The 20,376-nt window shown below is 46.8% G+C and overlaps 1 protein-coding gene across 2 annotated transcripts in view; it reads right to left on the bottom strand.

The window, feature by feature from the left end:
• Positions 1 to 6,306, bottom strand: part of GSPT1 (G1 to S phase transition 1) — a 34,626-nt gene extending 28,320 nt beyond the window's left edge. Inside the window, exon 1 of one of the 2 annotated variants that reach the window (XM_004750360.3) lies at positions 6,256 to 6,306. Coding sequence is in view for 1 of the 2 variants with exons in the window: in XM_045072247.1 (XP_044928182.1) it covers positions 5,577 to 5,943 (367 nt within the window). In the remaining variant the exon portion in view is untranslated. Of the gene's footprint in view, positions 1 to 5,576; positions 6,235 to 6,255 lie in introns of those variants that run through there. The other variant, XM_045072247.1, reaches the window with a different exon arrangement.
• Between the last annotated feature and the right edge of the window lie 14,070 nt (positions 6,307 to 20,376).

The following is a 20,376-nucleotide window of genomic DNA, read 5'->3' as shown; positions in this document are numbered from 1 at the left end:
CCAACTGTGCTTCAAGTAACAAAAAGAGAGAACCAATGCTCTACTCCAGCAAATTCCTAGCAAGCTTAGTAAAATAGAGAACACAAGGGTGGACTGTGTATATAAATCAGATCTCAATTTAAAGAAAGTGTTCACAAAGAACACTTAGCAGAAAATAGATGTGTAGTTTTACGATTAGGGTGACAGGACTGAAATGATTTACATAAGGAATCTGTGGGCAATTCCTCCTCTCAGCTTTGAAAACCCTCTACCCCCTCTGTAATGGCCCTCTTACCACTTTGGGTCTCCCACAAGAGTAAAATGGGTATTTGATCCATCCCTTTCTATGCTCCTTGAGGGATCACAAACTCTTAGCAGCATCCATTCAAGTGCCCAGCAAAGCATTCTGTGTTCTGAAGGATACATATATATAGTGTGTATATATATATACACACTATATATATAAGCAAGGCACAGATTCGCATATCAAAACATTCCGCTAATTCTGCTAATTCGCCCCAAAACATTATCAAACCTGTCTTTCATTCCCTTCTTTTCAACCAGAAAGACAATACTATTTTAAACTTTAAGACTTTACTCCCTGAGACACCTGGGGGGCAGAGTCGGGTAAGCATCCAACTCTTTGTTTCAGCTCAGGTTGTATCAGGTATATGAGATGGAGTCCTACGTGGGGCTCCATCTGCTTGGAATTCTCTCTTTCTCTCCTTCGTCCCTCCCTCTTGTGTGCACACACTCTTTCTCTAAAAAAATTAAAAAAAAAAAAAAAAGTTATTTCCTTCCCAGTGAACAAAAGCAGGCAAAACAAGGGTTAAAATCTGTTCTCTACATTTCTCTAACTCGCTTGATAAATTTCAACTGCTGTCTTTTCATGCAGTACCATTCCAGAAAAGAAGAAAAATAAGCAAGGGCAAAAGAATGCAAAAAGGTATGTACTAGTAACTACATTAAATAAAACCTGCCTGAAACAGGGTTTATTCCCAATCAAAATTTCTAACAGTGTGTAAAATCATGAAATAATAGCTCAAACTGATAATCAGTAAGTCAAGGCAGGAAAAGAAATAACCAGGAAGAATAGAAGATGAGGTAGGAAAAGAAGTGAAACTCCAGGAACAATACTTTCCCCTGATTTCCTCTGCTTACTCTATTCTTTTTTTTTTTTTTTTTCAGATTTTACTTATTTATTTGACAGAGATCACAAGTAGGCAGAGAGAGGGGGAACCAGGCTCCCCGTCAAGCAGAGAGCCTGATGCGGTGCTTGATCCCAGGACCCTGAGATCATGACCTGAGCTGAAGGCAGAGGCTCAACCCACTGAGCCACCCAGGCTTACTCTATTCTTTACTGTCCCATGCAAGTCTGAGAAATCCTTGACAGAACTGTTCTTGCAGGCCTCTGGTCTTACAGAAAGAGAAACAAATCTCAAGAGTTTTATCTATTATCTATCTAAACTTACCTCTGAGTTTTCACAGGTATCGTTTAATGTAAATAAAGTCTAAGAGCCCTTCTGGACAAAACCAGTACTTGATTCTGGATCTTCTCTACTCCGGTGGCTCCGAAGAGGTCACCTTTGAGAGAGGAGTGATTAACAAGCATTCACCAAATGGTGACAGCTGCAGAACTTTGTGAACACACACTAAAACCACTGCGTACTTCTAAAAGGTAAACTGTATGGGACAGGGGCGCCTGGGTGGTTCAGTGGGTTAAAGCCTCTGCCTTTGGATCAGGTCATGGTCTCAGGTCCTGGGATTGAGCCCCGCATCGGGCTCTCTGCTCGGCGGGGAGACTGCTTCCTCCTCTCTCTCTGCCTGCCTCTCTGCCTACTTGTGATCTCTGTCTATCAAATAAATATTTAAAAAAAAAAAAAAACTGTATCGGACACCCGGGTGGCACAGTCGGTTAAGCCGCTGCCTTCACCTCAGGTTATGATCCCAGGGTCCTAGGATCGAGTCCCGCATCAGGCTCCTTGCTCACAGGGGAGCCTGCTTCACTCTGCCTCTGCCTGCCACTCTGCCTGCTTGTATGCTCTCGTGTGCTCAGGCTCTCTTTCATGCGCGTGCTCTCTCAGACAAATAAATAAAAATCTTTAAAAAAAAAAAAAAAAAGGTAAATTCTATAGTGAGTTATAGCTCAATCATTAATTTAAAAAAAAAAAAAAAGGAAATCCTGCCCCCACAAAAAGCCATTCAGCAAAACTCAAACACTACAAAATAAGAACATTCTCTTCAAAATTCAAGTTTCAAATTTAAGGTACAACACCTTGGAGACAGTTCTGAGGGCCTACTGAGGACTGCTGGTATTAACTGTACTGCTTTCAATGGCACAGTTTTGAGAGAGGGTGGGCTGGTGGAAAGAGCACCACACTACTATTTTAGAAGCTCCAGCTGTTCCAAAAGTCCAGGTGCTCTGTATGGTCTGAATACGTCTCTTCCATAATCTCTATACTGAAATCCTAATGCCTAATGTGATAAAGTTAGGTGGGGCTTCTGGGAGGTCCTAGGTCATGAGGGTGGAGCCCTCACCAACAGGATTATCTTTCATTATAAAAAAAAAGGTCACATAGAGCTCCCCATTTTCTGCCTTGAGACACAGGAAGTCGGCAGTTGGTTATCCAGAACAGGGCTCTCACCAGAACAGGCTGAGACCCTGATCTTGGGCTTCCAGCCTCCAGAGCTGTGAGCAGTAAATTTCTGTTCTTTAAAAGCCACTCAGTCTGGAGTATTTTGTTACAGCTGCCCAAATAAACCAAGACACCAAGTAACCCTGATCACCACTGCTAAATCTGTTTCTCATTTAACAACAGCAACAACAAAAAGACTGAACTGGGGTGCAAAGTGGAACTTCAAGTACATTCGATCACAGGAAATGTTAGTTCTAGTACAAGTAACCCATGTCTTTTGTTTTCATTCATTTCAGGATCTCTACTTTAAGAAGCATCAGGTAGCCAATTTACTTGGATCTGTAGAGAATTACACTTAAATGTGTTCTACTTAATCATTCCTTTGGAAACCTTTATTAAATTTTCAAAGGATTCAAGGTCAACACATGTCCAAGTTCTGACAGGGGACAGCTTAAAACAGCTAAAACAGGCATAACCAGCAGCCCTCCAGTAGGCTGAATGACACCTTGGGAAAAAGCATCTTCCTCCTCTTGTTCAAGGGCCACTGAAACTACTTCCCCCCAAAAAAAGAGAGAAGAAAGGAATGGAGGGAGGGAAGGAGGAAGGGGGGTAAGTAAAGAATTTTCCAGAGAAATGACAGATACTCATTCTAGACAGACCCATTCTACAAGTCCTTCATTCTGGTGCTCTACCTCTAGATAAACACCTTCAAGAGCTCTTCTGGTATTTCGTTTCCAAAACACACTCACCACAAATTTCAGCTATGGCTAACAAAAAAAACATGCTTGCCCTACTGACTATTTCTTCACTATAAAAAAACCTGCAAATTTCACGGTTCCCCCTTTATGAATTTCAATCTAAGTGCTACTTCCAACTTTTCCCCGGCTTCTTCCAAGCACAGTTCCCTGCTCTAACGGTGGTATTTTATGGACCTCAATGGGCTGGAACATGCAATTCAACATAACTCTGGACCTCAATTTAGAAAATCTATTCTTTTCTAAATCAACATCCTACAGAGGAGCATTTTTTTTTTTAACATTAACAGGCATTTTGTAGAAGCACCTGATAAAGTAACACCAAAATAGGTTTCTGATAAAAAAAGAAAAACCTGACACCATGTAAGGAATTTTCTTACCAACAACCACTCCCCCACACACTTTTACAACTTCCACTTCTAGTAGTGTCACAGAGGAAAGGGTTAAGAGGAAAGCTGAAACTGGCAAATTATCAGGAAGAGAAAAGCAATCCCCCCCACCTAAGAGGTAGTGCCTAGCCACTCAACAACTGCCATCATTCCTGACCACTGCTCTAGGGATGGCTGTCCTTTGATAGCTGACGGCTCCATAGGCTGGAAGCGGAGTTCCAGGTTAGACCAAGCGGTGCTGGAGCCTCCGAAGGAAGTAGCGGGGAGGGGCAAAAAGAAAATGGCTGGATAAAAGGGATAACGAACTAGCTTAGCTTGGGCAGCCAAAACGGCTTGATCTAAGTGAAACAAAACAAAACAAACTGGATTTCCTTATTCAAAAAGAAAACATCAAGTGCCTATACAAATAAAAGAAATACCAGTCAAAAAAAAAAAAAAAAAAACCAAATGCGAACTGTGTATCCACATATACACGGTGAAGTTATTTCTCCAAACTCTTTTTTGCCTCTAGGGAGAAAACCGCAGCAAAAGTTGGATGTTCACCTACCTTAGAAATACCAACTTAGAACTTGAAAGAGAAATGAACCATCCAGTGTCACACACAAGTTGTTGGGAACATCTGGGACCCAGTCCCCAGTACCCCGGGGTAAATAATAGGAAGGACATTCCACCTTTTCCTTCCTTTCCGCTCTTGGAACGGAGACGGCAGCTCCTCATATAAGCACCTGTCTCTGGGAGGCATAAAGCTCTCCCGCTTGACATTCCTACCCATCGGTTCCTGAACGCGTGCCGTCACTGAAGCAGAACACAGCACGATTTTTAAAGACTAATTGAAACCACAGCAAGAATGCCTACCAGCGCTGATGAGAACGGCCCAAGACGGCCACGGAGTCCTAACAAACGCTCAAGTGTGGGAACAGACTCGCTCCTGGCCCATCAACAGAGAGCCAGAGCGAGTTACCCCAGGCGGCCTGAATAAGGTACACGGTTTTCACGCAAAGGAAACTCCGAACGTGTCACTAAGGAGAAAGGTCCGAGCCCCCACTTCAGGAAAAGGGCGCAGAGATCAAGGCAGTTCCCTAACCCAGCAACGTTCCGGGGGAGTGACCCTAACTTCCTGACACTGGGCCAACTTCACAAGCCCACAAATGCTAAGGGTGAACAAGATCTTTGTATTGATGGCCAACAGTTTCTGCCGGATCGCAAGGCTGCAATGCATCTTGGGATTCCTTCAGGACGGTTCCGTGTCACAGGCATTTAAAACGCAATTACAGCCTCAATAATAGAAACTGCCGCGAGAGGCTCTCCCTCCTCCGCCCAAGGTGAAGGGGCAACTCGCGCATTCGTCCTCACCAACTCCTCGGATCTCTCAACGCCCACCCGACCCCCTCGTGGCTCCATCTGTCCTCACTTCCAGGCCTCGTGGCACTGACCCGCCGCGGCTCCCTCTCTGTCCCATACGGTCCCCACTTCCAGTGGGTGGTTGCGGCCCCCTCCCCGGGGGGGGGGGGAGGGCGGCCCCCAGGCCCCGCGGGTGTCCCCCCGCACGCCGCTCCCGCCCCGCCGGGCCCTCCGCCGCGGCCGCCGCCCCGCGCAGGCCGCCTCCCCGGCCCCCGGCCGCCCCACCCAGGGCTGCCCGCGTCCGGCGCCGCTGTCAGCGCTCCACGTGCCGCCGGGCCCCGCGGGGCGCGCCGCCCGAGCCCACCGCACCCCACCCCCATCCCCAGGGGGCTCCCGGCCCAGGCCGGCTGCTCCCGCCCTCGCAGGCCGGCTTCCTCCCGTGCCCAGAGGCCGCCCCGCGCGTCCCGGCCCTTTACCCGGAGGGCCTCCCGCGCCGCTGCCGGCTCCGTGGTTGGGGGCGGCGGCGCCAGCTGGGGGCGGCGGCTGCTGGGCCGGGCCCCGCAGGAAGGACGGCACGAACTCGGCGGCGTGGACGTTGGGCACGAAGGGCTTGGCGTTGACGTTGAGTTGCCGGCTGAAGGCCGCACTGAGGTGCTCACGCTGGGCCTCGGTCGCCGCCGTCGCCGCCGCCGCCGCCAAGGGGCCGCCGGCGCCGCCACACGGGCCCGGCCCGGGGGCTTCCATGTCCGCCTGGTCCCAGCAGTCGGGCGCCGAGTCGCTGCTGCTGCTGCCGCTGCTGCTCCCGCCGCCGCCGCCGCCGCCACCGCCACTGCCCGGATCCATGATCGGGGGGGCCGTGTGTGTGGTGAAGAGAGGGCGGGAAATGGAGGCGGGGGCGACGGGCCGGGCAGGAGCAGGCCGCGCTGACCCGGCGAGGCGGCGAGGTAGAGGGGCCGGGAGCTAGCGACACAATCCCCGGCGTCGTCGCGGCGAAGGCTCCAGTCCCAACTCCGCACTCGCGACGACAACGGCGGCAGCCGCTCAACCCTCCTCGTGTGTGCTAGCGGATCTCCTCCCACCCAACCCCAACCACCTCCGACCGCCTCAGCGCCAACCCCACGCCGGCGCGGATTGACCCCTCCCCGCCACCCGTACCTTCGCCTCGGTAGTTCTTGGCCCTGCCCTTCCCCTTTCCGACTGTGAAGCGCAGCAGCAGATGGAACTACGAGTTCCGGCGGCAACCGCGCGACCCCGCTGCGGTTTTCCCGGGGGCCGACGGGAGTCGGAGTTCGGAACCCCCGAGCAACCGGAAGCGGCTCCGGCTCCCGGCAGGCAGCGCGAGGAGGAGGAGGAGGTCCAGTCGTCGCTCGGCGGCCCCACCTGTCACCGGGTGGGGGGCAGGGGTGGGGGCGCGTCCTTGCGCGACACTTCAATCGCCGGGCTAGTCCTCGCAGTCCAGTTGGGCTCAGGATGAGGGGAGACGGACTGCAGTTCTAAGGTCCGAAGCACAGCGGTCCCCTCCTGGAAGCCCTTCCTTGCCCATCACCAGCCCGTGCGTCCTCTGCCTGCCAGGCTCCCTACCTTGTGCTCTGTCTTTCCACCCTCCTCCTCCCCGCCCCCAGCCACATTTTTGCCCTACATTTCAAAGCCGGCGCTGCGCGTCTTACATTTTATGTATTCATTTGGTAGAAGAGCCCAAAGCCGTGAGACAGTACAACTTCAACTGCAGTGTGGCTCGTAAAGCGCTCGGGCCCAGGCTCTGCCCCGGCACAGGGGATTATTAACTGGAAACTTTGAATGACTCACCCGTCTGTTTGACTAGTCATTTAAAGCCTTCCCCCAAACTTTTCCATCCCTCCCTCCTCCCGGCCAAGGGCCTTGCAAATGAAACAGAGGATTGGCCTATTCCATGAAGGGTCCAGCTGTATGCAACTAATAGGGTTATTTTGGTGCGTCCCGCTTCTACATGCAGCATTAGGCGAAGTGCGCTGCGATTTGCTCGAGTATTCCCCTAGGGCTTTATTGACTGCTTCTGACTGCTTCTCACCCGGCTGAGTTTAGGTAAACATGCAGGTGGGGGCGGGGGGAAGCAAAAGATAAATACCTACACCCGATTATATGAAGTAGGAAAATAACGTTGTTCTGAGTCCCTGTTAAGTTTTCCCGCAATTCACCCATATGGAGCCCCAGCGGGGGGCAGCGGGGGGAGGGTGAAGGATGGGGGGTGGGGTGGGGGAGACATATTGTTGCTTTTTTTCTCCAAGGAGTCTAGACAGAGTGCAACTAACGTGCTAAAAATTACAGAGTAAAGGTGTACACACAAAGAGAATATTTGTTTCTTTTTTTTTTTTAGATTTTATTTATTTATTTGTCAGAGACAGAGAACGCGAGCTCAGGCAGACAGAGTGGCAGGCAGAGTCTGAGGGAGAAGCGGGCTCCCTGCCAAGCAAGAAGGCCGATGTGGGACTCAATCGGAGGAAGCTGGGATCATGACCTGAGCCGGAGGCAGCTGCCCAACCAACTGAGCCACCCAGATGTCCCGAGAATAGATGTTTCTTAACAACCGTATGTTATGGTCCAAATTCTAGATCTAGATGCGAATTGAAATTTTAAATACCTCTGTCTTCAAAGAGGATCCAGCCCACTAATGAGACCCCTCAAAAACAAAGCTGTCAGGTACCTTTCAAAACAAATCTATGCTAAAGTGGTTTGAAACTGGATTTAATATTAAACTAACAATTTTTATGAATGCTTTTTTCTTGAACTCTTAACACTCGGACTATCAAGTGATGTATATGGGAAGAAAACAGAGACCTCCATTATAACAAGCCTGGCTTTAAGTTTTTCTTCAGATCTGTGGCCAGTGGTCCCTGAAAACTTCTGGACATTGATTTTTCTTTTTATCCCCCATTAATACAAAGTTCAGCTTACAGCCTATTAATGTAGTTCTCTGAAGACCCATTTAAATCTTTCTTAAGAGTGTCCCACTTTAAAGTTGGTATTAAGTGATTGCCGTCGGATTTACATAGTACTTACTAACAATCAAGATAAAAACTCAGGATCTTCCTTCATATAAGGGGGACCTGCATTGCCTTTTGTTTTTTTTTTAAGACATGTAGCTTTTTGTTGTTTTTTTTTAAGATCATATTTATTTATTTGACAGATAGAGATCACAAGTAGGCAGGGGGTGGGGGAGCAGGCTCCCTGCTGAGCAGAGAGCCCCATGCAGGGCTGGATCCCAGGACCTTGAGACCATGACCTGAGCCAAAGGCAGAGGCTCAACCCCCTGAGCTACCCAAGCGCCCCCCTGCATTGCTTTTGAGACAAATATTTTTATCTTATATTCACAACAGGAAGAAAATACAGTGTGTCCAAAATAAAGTGCCTTCCCACTCAAGACTGGCACTCCCTAACATACTCCTTTTTTAAAAAAAAAAGTCAACACACACATAAACGCACACAGACAAATGTCAAAACAAGTAACTGACTCAAACAGTGATCCACACTGTCCTTTAAATGCTTTATCCTGGGATGCTGTACTCCAGTATCGTGTACCCGTAGGGCACTGGATGACCGGCCGCTCTTAGGTTAGGACTTCACATCGGATTAAATTAGCAGTGTCTTTGTGCTTTAGGTCTTATTCTAGAGACAAACCCTGCTGAGACCTGCAGTTTAGAAAATCGGTTGATGTGATTAACTTCCGGGACTGGGAATAGGATAATCATGGAAATTCAGGGAAGGATCCACTCCATTGGTTTTCAAAAGCCTTGACTTTCCAGGGTTGAGTCCCTGCTCCAGCAGGCAAGTGAGAAGTTCTTGGTAATTGCTGTTGTGCTAAGACTTAATGACTTGAGGTCAGCTTCTTTTCATCTTCTTTAGATTCCCAATGCCTGGTATCATGCCAGGCATAGAAAACGAAATGTTTCATCGGATGAATCAGTGCATCAATAGGGAATTTTCAACAATACTGCTCTTTTATACTTATTTAGGGCTGTCGAGACACAGGACTATGAACTTTTAAGAGTTTTCCCAAGGACATCCTGCTCTGTGCTGTGGCTCACACACAGGATTCACTTGACCACCGCTTTACTTCACAACGCCGTGCTTATTCAAGGTCTAACCCTAACCATGACAGAGAATTTCCATCTTGCGATGCAAGCCCCACCAGCTGGCATTCCTAGTATGCTCTCTCTTTTGCTCTCTGCTGTCTTCCTCTCCTCGCTTAGTTCTGCCTTTAAAGTGAATCAGGGTCACCTGATTAAAGGTCAGCACCTTCCCCTTTTACTTTACCACAGGGTACTTTGTTTTCCTTCTTTGATCTAAAAGCTTGGCATTGGGGCGCCTGGGTGGCTCAGTGTGTTAAGAATCTACCTTTGGCTCAGGTCATGATCTCAGGGTCCTGGGATGGAGCCCTGCATTGGGCTCTCTGCTCAGCAGGGAGCCTGCTCCCCCCACCCCCCGTCTCTCTGCCTATTTGTGATTCTCTCTCTCTCTCTGTGTCAAATAAATAACAAAATAAAATCTTTTTTAAAAAGTGAAATACAATAAAAGCTTAGCTTTTCGGGGGTGCCTGGGTGGCTCAGTCAGTTAAGCATCTCACTCTTGATTTCAGCTCAGGTCTTGATCTCAGGGTTGTGAGTTCAAGCCCCACATAGGGTTCCATGCCTAAATAATAAAGTTTGTCTTTTATGCTTCTGAGCAGGAGGTTGATATGAAAACTGGTGACCATCCCCAGGGTTTAGCAGATGAAAACGTGTGCACACAGATGAACACGGAGGTAGCAGGGCTGCTCCTGGAAATGTTTTCTGTAGAAATATGAACACAGGGGTGCTTGGGTGGCTCAGTGGGTTAAAGCCTCTGCCTTCAGCTCAGGTCATGATCCCAGGGTCCTGGGATTGGGCCCCCATCCGGCTCTCTGCTCAGCAGGGAGCCTGCTTCCCTTCCCCTCTGTCTCTGCCTGCCTCTTGGCCTACTTGTGATCTCTGTCTGTCAAATAAATAAAATCTTAAAAAAAAAAAAAAAAAGTAATATGAACGCAAGTGTAAAAAGCTGTCCTTTCCAGCACTTTTACAGCAGCTCCAAACCAGAAACAACCTAAATGTCCATCAACATGGAAATTCTGCTAAAACAGGTGATGGATAACAGCAGTGTGGAATAAAACACAGCCATCAGAAAGAGTGATACAGACGAGGTGCTGATGGGGCGATCCCCATCAGCAATGTATTTTGTATGTTTAGGGTATATACTGGATCAGTGTATCTAGTGCAATCCTATTTCTTTAGAAGCGCCTAGATTTTTCCGCTGCCGGGAATGCTCTTTCCCTAGATCTTCACCTCTCCAGCTCATTGCCATTCAGTGCTGAGTCCTTCCCTAGCCCTCTTGACCCTCCACCAACCCACATCACTCTCTACCCTCCTACCCAGTTTTATTTTTTCAGATGCCTTACCACAGTCTGAAATTCTTTTTTTTTTTAAGATTTTATTTATTTATCAGAGAGAGAGAGGGGGAGAGAGCGAGCACAGGCAGACAGAATGGCAGGCAGAGGCAGAGGGAGAAGCAGGCTCCCTGCCCAGCAAGGAGCCCGATGCGGGACTCGATCCCAGGACGCCGGGATCATGACCTGAGCCGAAGGCAGCTGCCCAACCAACTGAGCCACCCAGGTGTCCCCACAGTCTGAAATTCTTATTTGTTCCTGTGCTTACTGCCCATCCCCTCCTACTGGAAAATTAATTCCAAGACTCTGTCTTATTTGCTATTGTGTTCTCATCGCCTACAGCATTGCTTGGCAGGGATAAAGTGCTCAGCAAACATTTGAGAGTAAAAGAGACATAGGTATCTCTTTGTATGTTATAAGACGTTTGAAAGCGTGAATAGTTACATATTAAATAGTTAATGGAAGGTGGATTTGTGGGGTGGAATTGGATGTGAAATGGAGAGCAGCTAGAAGAAGAAATTGCAATTTTTTTTTTTTTTTTTTTTTTTTTTTTAGTTTTTATTTATTTGACAGACAGAGACCACAAGTAGGCAGAGAGGCAGGCAGAGAGAGGAAGAAGCAGGCTCCCCGCTGAGAAGAGAGCTGGATGCGAGGCTCGATCCCAGAACCCCAGGATCATGAGCTGAGCCAAAGGCAGAGGCTTTCCCCACTGAGCCACCCAGGTGCCCCGAAATTGCAATTTTTTACTACACTTTTATGTTTGGATTTCCCTACAAGAAACAAATTGCTTTAAAAAATTCTTGCATCAGGGTGCCTGGTAGGCTCCGTCTGAAGAGCATGCAACTCTTTTTTTTTTTTTTTTTTTTTAAGATTTTGTTTATTTATTTGACAGAGATCCCAAGTAGGCAGAGAGGCAGGCAGAGAGAGAGGAAGAGAAGCAGGCTCCCCGCTGAGCAGGGAGCCTCATGTGGCGCTGGATCCCAGAACCCCGGTACCATGACCTGAGCCCAAGGCAGAGGCTTTAACCCACTGAGCCACCCAGACACCCCCAAGCATGCAACTCGTGATCTCAGGGTACTGAGTTCGAGCCCCATGTTGGGTAGAGACATTACTTAAATAAATAAAACCTTTGGGGCACCTGGGTGGCTCAATCCTTAAGCGTCTGCCTTCAGTTCAGGTCCTGATCCCAGGGTCCTCGGATCAAGCCCCACATTACTGCTCAACGGGAAGCTGCTTCTTGCTCTCCCACTCCCCCTGCTTGTGTTCCCTCTCTTGCTGTGTCTCTCTCGGTCAAATAAATAAATCTTCAATAAATGAATGAATGAATGAATATTTTAAAAAATCCTTTTACTGGAAGCCTGGATGGTTCAGTTGGTTAAACCCCTGCCTTTGGCTCAGGTCATGATCCCAGAGTCCCAGGATCAGGTCCTGCCTCGGACTCCCTGCTCAGACAGGAGTTGGGTTCTCCCACTGACCCTCCCCACCTCATGCTTTCTCACTCAATCTCTCTCAAATAAATAAATAAATAAATGTCTAAAAAATTTTAATTAATTAATTAATTCTTTTTTTTTTTTTAAGATTTTTATTTATTTATTTGACAGACAGAGATCACAAGTAGGCAGAGAGGCAGACAGAGAGAGAGAGAGAGGAGGAAGCAGGCTCTCCGCGGAGCAGACAGCCCGATGCAGGGCTCGATCCCAGGACCCTGGGATCATGACCTGAGCTGAAGGCAGAGGCTTTAACCCACTGAGCCACCCAGGCGCCCCTAATTAATTCTTTTATTGAGGTGAAATTCACATATTATAGAAGGAACCATTTTATTTTTTATTTTTTTAAAGATTTTGTTTATTGGGTGCCTGGTGGCTCAGTGGGTTAAGACGCTGCCTTCGGCTCAGGTCATGATCTCAGGGTCCTGGGATCATGACCTGAGACGAAGGTAGCGGCTTAACCCACTGAGCCACCCAGGTCCCCCAGAAGGAACCATTTTAAAGTAAACAATTCAGGGGCGCCTGGGTGGTGCAGTTAGGTGAGCATCCTACTCTTGGTTTTGGCTCAGGTCATGATCTAAAGGTCATGAGATCAAGCCCCATGTCCAGCTCCACACTCAGCACAGAATCTGCGTGAAATGCTCTCTCTCTCCCTCTCTGTCTCTCCTGCTCATGCTCTCTCTCTCTCTGTCTCTAAAATACATTTTTAAAAAATGTATTAAAAATAAATAAATAGGGGTGCCTGGGTGGCTCAACCGTTAAGTGTCTGCCTTTAGTTCAGGTCATGATTCCAAGATCCTGGGATTGAGTCCCACATCGAGCTCCCTGCTTAGCAAGGAGCCTGCTTCTCCTTCTCCCTCTCCCTCTATCCCTCCCCCAGCTTGTGCTTTGCTCTCTCTGGCTCTCTCTCAAATAAATAAATGAAATCTTTAAAAAATAAATAAAAAGTAAAATAAATAAAAACAAAGTGAGTAATTCAGTGGTAATTATTCACAAGTTGTGCAACCACATTTGTCTGGTACCGAAGCATTTTTATCATGGCACAAGGAAAACCCATTACTATTTTCAGAATGGTTCCCATTCCCATGGAAACATGCTCCCCATTCTCTTTTACTTCCTGCCCCTGAATACCACCAATCTCCTTTCTATCTCTCAGATTTACCTATCCTAGACATTCACGTGAAAGGAGTTACACAACAGAAAACCTTTTGTGCCTGGCTTCTTTCCCTTAGCATAAAGTTTTCAAGGTTCATCTACGCTATAGCATGAATCAGTATCATTCCTTTTTGTGGCTGAGTAATATTCCATTGTAGGCACGTACACAGCTGACGTATCCACTCATTCAATAATGAGCAAATTGTTTTTGTACCTTAAAGACATTAAAAAAAAAAAAAGTTTAAACAGGTAGAATTCCAGTAAGGTGTAGAGTCCTCAGTTGCATTGTGGAATGTCAGTTACCTGTATTTGACAGTGTACCACGGAGACAGAAGATATTACCACTGGGGGAAACAGTGTGATGGGTACAGGGGACCCATCACACTATAATACAATACCCATTGTATTATAAATACAATTTCAATTTCTCATGAATCTCTAATGATTTCCAAATAAAAAGTTCAAAGTTTCAAAACTCACATACTAACAAAAAGCCATGCTTTCTAATCTCTCAGAGACCAAGACTTTAACCTTGGTTCCCAGGTTTTACCAAAAGGCTTTTTCTACCTTCCTTAATTAAATCTGGACCAGGGGCAGCATTGGGGAAAGGGTGTTTTTTGTTTGTTTGTCTGTGCCTTTGAGAATTCTATACATATAAAATAGTACAAAGACTCACATTCAGAGCACCTGGGTGGCTCAGTCGTTAAGCGTCTGCCTTCGGCTCCAGTCATGATCCCAGTGTCCTGGGATTGAGTCCCACATCAGGCTCCCTGCTCCATGGGAAGTCTGCTTCTCCCTCTCACACTCCCCTTGCTGTGTTCCTCTCTCACTGTGTCTTCCTCTGTCCAATAAATAAATAAAATCTTTAAAAAAAAAAAAAAAAGACTCATATTCACATATCTATATAGAATCCTGAGATTGGCAACTACTAACATCTCATCACCTTGTCTCGTGTTTTAAGATCAGAAATAAAATAATTCCCATACAGGAGTACCTGGGTGGCCCAGTTGGTTAACCATCTGCCTTTGGCTTGAGTCATGAACCCAGGGTCCTGGGATTGAGCCCCAAGTCGCCCTCCCTGCTCAGTGGGGGTCTGTTTCTCCCTCTCCTAACCCTCCCCCACTCTCATGCTCTCTTTCTCTAAAATAAATAAAACCTTAAAATAAAATAAGTCTAAACATATAACATACAAGGCAATAAAAGATCACAGTCTTGTTTCACAATTTACATAGACTATATAAAGCCTACTTTTCACTTCCTGTGTTTGTCCTTTTTTTTTTTTTTAAGATTTTATTTATTTATTTGACAGAGAGAGACACAGTGAGAGAGGGAACACAAACAGGGGGAGTAGGAGAGGGAGAAGCAGGCTTCCCATGGAGCAGGGAGCCCATTGCGGGACTAGATCCCAGGACCCTGGGATCATGACCTGAGCCGAAGGCAGACACTTAATGACTGAGCCACCCAGGCGCCCCCCTGTGCTTGTCTTTTAACTGCTACAGAGCAACTCCATCTATGTTTATATTTCTTTGTTATTTGTCCCTTTCCCTACTGATGGGCTTTTAGGTTCTTTCCAAACATTTTTTGTACAACAGTATTTGTACAAGTGTCAGGATCCTTTCAGAAAACAAGTTACAGAAATTTCCATTCAAACTAGATTTAGTCATAAGACGTGTATTATTTTACATAACTATGGTAAAAATTCAACTGGTTAAATTTTAAAGATCTTATCGTCTTTATTCAATGATTCGTGAATTAAACAGCATCCCACCTGGCAGACAGAAAAGAGCTCTGAAGAGCTGAACAAAATGAAAGACTTCTACAGGCAGAAGAGAGTAGGACAAGGAAATTACAGTAGCAAAAAGGCAAATTGGAAGGATGCCTAGGTGGGCTCAGTGGGTTAGGCATCTGCCTTCAGCTCAGGTCATGATCCCAGGGTCCTAGGATCAAGCCCCACAGCATGCTCCTTGCTCAGCCGGTAGTCTGCTTCTCCCTCTGCCTCTGCTGCTCCCCCTGCTTGTGCTGTCTCTCTATCATAAGTAAATACATAAAATCTTTTAAAAAGGGGGCAGGGTAGACTTGCTAAATCATATGGTAATTATATGTTTCATTTTCCGAAGAAACTCTGTACTGTTTTCCACAAGGCTAAACCGTTTTTTTAAACAGATCTTATTGGGCACCTGGGTGACTCAGTAGGTTAAGGGTCTGCTTGCGGCTCAGGTCGTGATGCCGAGGTCCTGGGATTGAGTCCCGCTCCGGACTACCTGCTGGATGGGGAGCCTGCTTCTCCCTCTCCCTCTGCCCCCCGCCACTCAGACATGCTCTCTTTTGCTCACACTCTCAAGTAAATAAATAAATAAATAAAATCTTTTTTAAAAAAGATTTTATTTATTTGGGAGAGAGAGAGAGAGCACCAGCCAGGGAAGGAGCAGAGGGAGAGGGAGGAAACAGATTCCCCGCTGAGTGGGGAGACCCACATGGGGCCCAATCCTAAGACCCCAAGATCATGCCCCGAGCCACCCAGATACACCCAGGCTCAACCATTTTACATTCTCACCAGCAATGCTCCAGTGTTCCAATTTCTCCACATCCTCACCAGCGTGGATTACTTTCTCTTTTGTTTGCTTGATTTTTAAAGATTTTACTTATTTATGTGGCAGAGAGAGAGCAGGACTGTGAGAGAGGAAATACAGGCAGGGGGAGTGGGAGAAGAAGCAGCAAGCAGGCTCCCCGCTGAGCAGGGAGCCCAGTGGGGGACTCGATCCCAGGACTCTGGGCTCATGACCTGAGCAGAAGGCAGACACTTAGCCATCTGAGCCACCCAGGCATCCCACGGATCTTGATACATTTTAAAATATGAGGCCTCTATGTGAGGTCAAGCTTGAGAGCCACTGGTCTAAAGACAATCTGGCCAATTAAAAAAAAAAAACAAAACAAAACATGTTGGGGAACCTATCATGGCACTCAATACTGCTCAGAATTGAAACTACAGAGGCTTTAGTTGGGTTTCTGTAGTTGCTTGTACAGCTAACTCTAAATTATTCATAGAAATTTAGGAACAGGGTAGCATGTTAGCCCAGGTAATCATAATGGATACAAAATATGATTTACTACTCCATTTCCTCACCCGGCACATGTTTTGGTAGAATTGGCAACCACCACTATGGTAAATTGACCTGATTCTGCACTTTGGCTGGACTTTCTCCTTTCTTGTGGTTGGTTTTCAGTTTTTAACAGCTTGTTGAAATTCCATTCACAAGCCTTACAATTCACCCATTTAGAGTTCCCTACTGGGCAGCTGGGGCCAACCATCCCGGTGTTTGTTTGTTTTTGAAGTCTGGATGAATGGAAATGCAGTTTGGGCTGACATCAAACAGAAAAGCAGCAGAACTGGTGGTGGGGGGGGTGGTCTCGATAAGTCAAAAAAACCCCAAAGCAAAGACGACCACAGTGTGCAAGGTAAGAAAGGTAATGAAACACTGAATGGAAAGCAGGGGACAGGGACATCTGGGTGGCTCAGTGGGTTAAGCCTCTGCCTTCAGCTTAGGTCACGATCTCAGGGTCCTGGGATCGACCCCCTCCCCCACCCGCATCGGGCTCTCTGCTCAGCGGGGAGCCTGCTTCTCCCCCACCCCCTGTCTGCCTCTCTGACTACTTATGATCTCTGTCAAATAAATAAATAAATAAATAAATCTTTAAAAAAAAAAAAAAGAAAGAAAGCAGGGGACAACGCTGTTAAAGTGGGTAAAGCCGGCACAGCAGCAATGACCTTGAGCGCCAGCGCTCTGTTTGAAGGAGTCCATCACCGAATCCTGGTGTGGAATCTGGCTCCCTCAACCAGCTCCTGTGGGTTAACCGCCTGGTCGAGGAACTGCTTTGAAAACCAGTTGTTCTGGTTTTCCCAGGACTGGGAGATGCTTCCATGTGCCAATTTTCTATATCCCTTTGTAAGCTTCCCGTTTTCCAAAGCCATCCACCCAGAGGAAATGCTTGCATTCAGAGATCTTACCCAGTGTAAAAATCCTGGTGCCCTCCTGTGACTAAAATCCAGGAGGTTCAATGATGGCTCACCCCTGCTGGCTTCCCCTGTAAACGGTTTGTTCCCCTGAGCAGAAGGTAGCTACCAGGCCACCCCTTGCTCTCCAGATCTGTGCATTTCCTCAGCCAGCCTGGCCCAGCTCTGCTCCCTGTGTTAGGAGAGCTTGGCTATCTAAGCGACTTCAGTCCCCAGGTTCCCCTAGCAGATCGATTTACATCCGAAATAGCTGTCTCATTGCTAATGATTATCTCATTACATCCCCTTTGTGAGTGCAAAGGACCCATAATGGAGAGCACAGAGAAAGTCTGATAATGATCAGTTAACTCTGATGAAAAGTTGATTGATTCTGCAGAAATCAGGGCTCATTATTCCAGAAGTATTAGCATATTGCTTATTATGCCTTTTTAAAAAAAAAAGATTTTATTTATTTATTTGACAGACAGAGATCACAAGTAGGCAGAGAGAGAGGGAAACAGGCTCCCTGCTGAGCAGAGAGCCCAATGTGGGGCTCAATCCCAGGACTTTAGGATCATGACCAGGCAGACGCTTTAACCCACTGAGCTTATTATGTTTTATATCTAGAAGCCTGACTAGCTTCATTCCAGGGTCCCCGGGTGTTTTCACAGACCCCTTGTCGGGGGAGGAGGTGATTTATAAGTGGAATCAGGAAAACAGCAAACTTCAGTAGCTTTAAGCTAATCTAGTAAATAACGTATATATTTTGCAAGTATGTAATAATAGCAATTGTTATTTAACCATTTTCATGGTACAATTTAGTGCCATTATATACATCCCTATTGCTCCGCAACCATCACCACTGTCCATGTCCAAAACTTTTTCATTTTTTTAAAAGATTTTTTATTTATTTGACAGACAGAGATCACAAATAGGCAGAGAGGTAGGCAGAGAGAGAAGAGGAAGCAGGCTCCCGAGAGCCCAATGTAGGGCTCGATCCCAGGACCCTGAGATCATGACCTGAGCTGAAGGCAGAGGCTTAACCCACTGAGCCACCCAGGCGCCCCTTTTTTTTTTCTAACAAAAACCTTGTAAACAATAGCTCCTCATTTTCTTTCCCCAGTCCCGGGCACCCCTATCTTATTTTCTATTAATTTGCCTACTCTTGGTACCTCATATAAGTGCAAGCATACATTTCTTTTGTGCCTGGCTAATTTCACTTAGCATGTTTTCAAGATTCATCCGTGTTGTAGCCTGTATCAAAATCTCATTCTTGGGCACGTGGGTGGCTCAGGTGGTTAAGCAACTGCCTTTGGCTCAGGTCATGATCCTGGAGTCCCAGGATCGAGTCCCGCATCTGGCTCCCAACTCCACTGGGAGTCCGCTTCTCCCTCTGACCTTCTCCCTAACTCACTCTCTCTCTCTCTTTCTCTCAAATAAACAAATAAAATCTTAAAAAAAAAAAAAAAAAGAAGAAGAAGCTCAGTCTTCTGTAAGGCTGAATAACATTCCAGTGTGTGAACTGACCACATTTTGTTTATCCATGAATCTTTGGATGAACCCTTGGTGGTTTCCGCCTTGTGATTACTGGGAGCAGTGCTGCAGGTACATAGGTGTACAATGTATCTGTCTGGGTCCTTGGTTTCAATTTTTGGGATATATACCCAGAAGCAGGAATTGCCGGAACATATGGCTATTATCTTTATTATTTTTAAATTATTGGGGCACCGAGGGGGCTGAGTCATTAAGTATCTGCCTTTGGCTCAGGTCACCATCCCAGGGTCCTGGGATGCAGCCCTGCCTCGGGCTCCCTGCTCAGTGGAAAGCCTGCTTCTTCCTCTTCCACTCCCCCTGCTTGCGTTCCCTTCTTGCTGTGTCTCTCTGTGGAGTGAATAAATAAAATCTTAAAAAAAAAATTATTCGGGCGCCTGGGTGGCTCAGTGGGTTAAGCCTCTGCCTTCGGCTCAGGTCATGATCTCAGGATCCTGGGATCGAGCCCCACATCGGGCTCTCAGCCCAACAGGGAGCCTGCTTCTCCCTCTCTCTCTCTGCCTGCCTCTATGCCACCTGTTATCACTCTCTCTGTCAAATAAATAAATAAAATGTTTTAAAAAATATAAAAGATGTGTTGAGTGAACGGTATGTGGAATTTGAGAGACAAGGCAGAGGATCGTAGGGCAATGGAGGGAAAAATGAAAACAAGATGAAACCAGAGAGGGAGACAAACCGTAAGAAACTCCTAATCTCAGGAAACAGACTGAGGGTTGCTGGAGGGGAGGGGGCGGCTGGGGATGGACACTGGGGAGGGCATGTGCTATGGTGAGCGCTGTGAATTGTGTAAGACTGATGATTCACAGACCTGTACCCCTGAAGCAAATAATACATTATATGTTAATAATAAAAAAAAAAGTTAAAAAAAGATTTTTTTTGAGTGAGGAAGGCTCATGGACTGATCACAATATTTAACTCCAAGTTCCTCAGCACTCAGGGGAGATGGGTGGATTGTGTCCCTCTCTTTGGTAGTAGGGTATATACTAGTTCATTCGTTCATTCATTTTACTTTGATTACTCATGAGTCCACTGAGGACCTACCAGCTTTTTTTTTTTTTTTTAATAAAGATTTTATTTATTTATTTGACAGAGAGAGAGCACAAGTAAGCAGAGCAGCAGGCAGAGAGAGAAGCAGGCTCTCTGCTGAGCAGGAAGCCAGATGTGGGACTCAATCCCAGGGCCCTGGAACCATGACCTAAACTGAAGGCAGAGGCTTAACCTGAGCCACCCAGGTGACCCGGACCTACAGACTTTTTAATGATCCTGAAGCCATTTCCTGGAAACTGATGTTAGCTCACCCAGTGCAACACAGCCTGCAATGCTGGGGTCTCACTTTCCCTCCTGGGCTCCTGACCTCCCCCCATGTGACTGGCCTTCATTATTGATACCAGCTTTGCTGGGGTCCTGACGAGCCTTGAAGCACGCTCGGGGAACACAGACTACATTTACTAGCATATGATGCTATGAAAGCCGACTACACAGTTTTCAGGACGTGAGTGACATTAAAGACTGTCTCTGCCCTCAGTTCATTTCACCTACTTACTCATGCCTCACTGATTCCTCAACAGCCTCCTGGTTCTCCTGCACCTCCTCTAATGGGATTTCCTCCTCCAGATATCATCAGTCTTCTGAGAAGCAGCAAAAGATGAAAGGGAAGC

The sequence above is a fragment of the Mustela putorius genome, unplaced genomic scaffold (genome assembly GCF_011764305.1).
Source record: "Mustela putorius furo isolate JIRA1106 unplaced genomic scaffold, ASM1176430v1.1 tig00004007_pilon_pilon_pilon, whole genome shotgun sequence".
NCBI classification, from domain to species: domain Eukaryota; kingdom Metazoa; phylum Chordata; class Mammalia; order Carnivora; family Mustelidae; genus Mustela; species Mustela putorius.
This window is presented reverse-complemented; position numbering and strand designations above follow the sequence as displayed.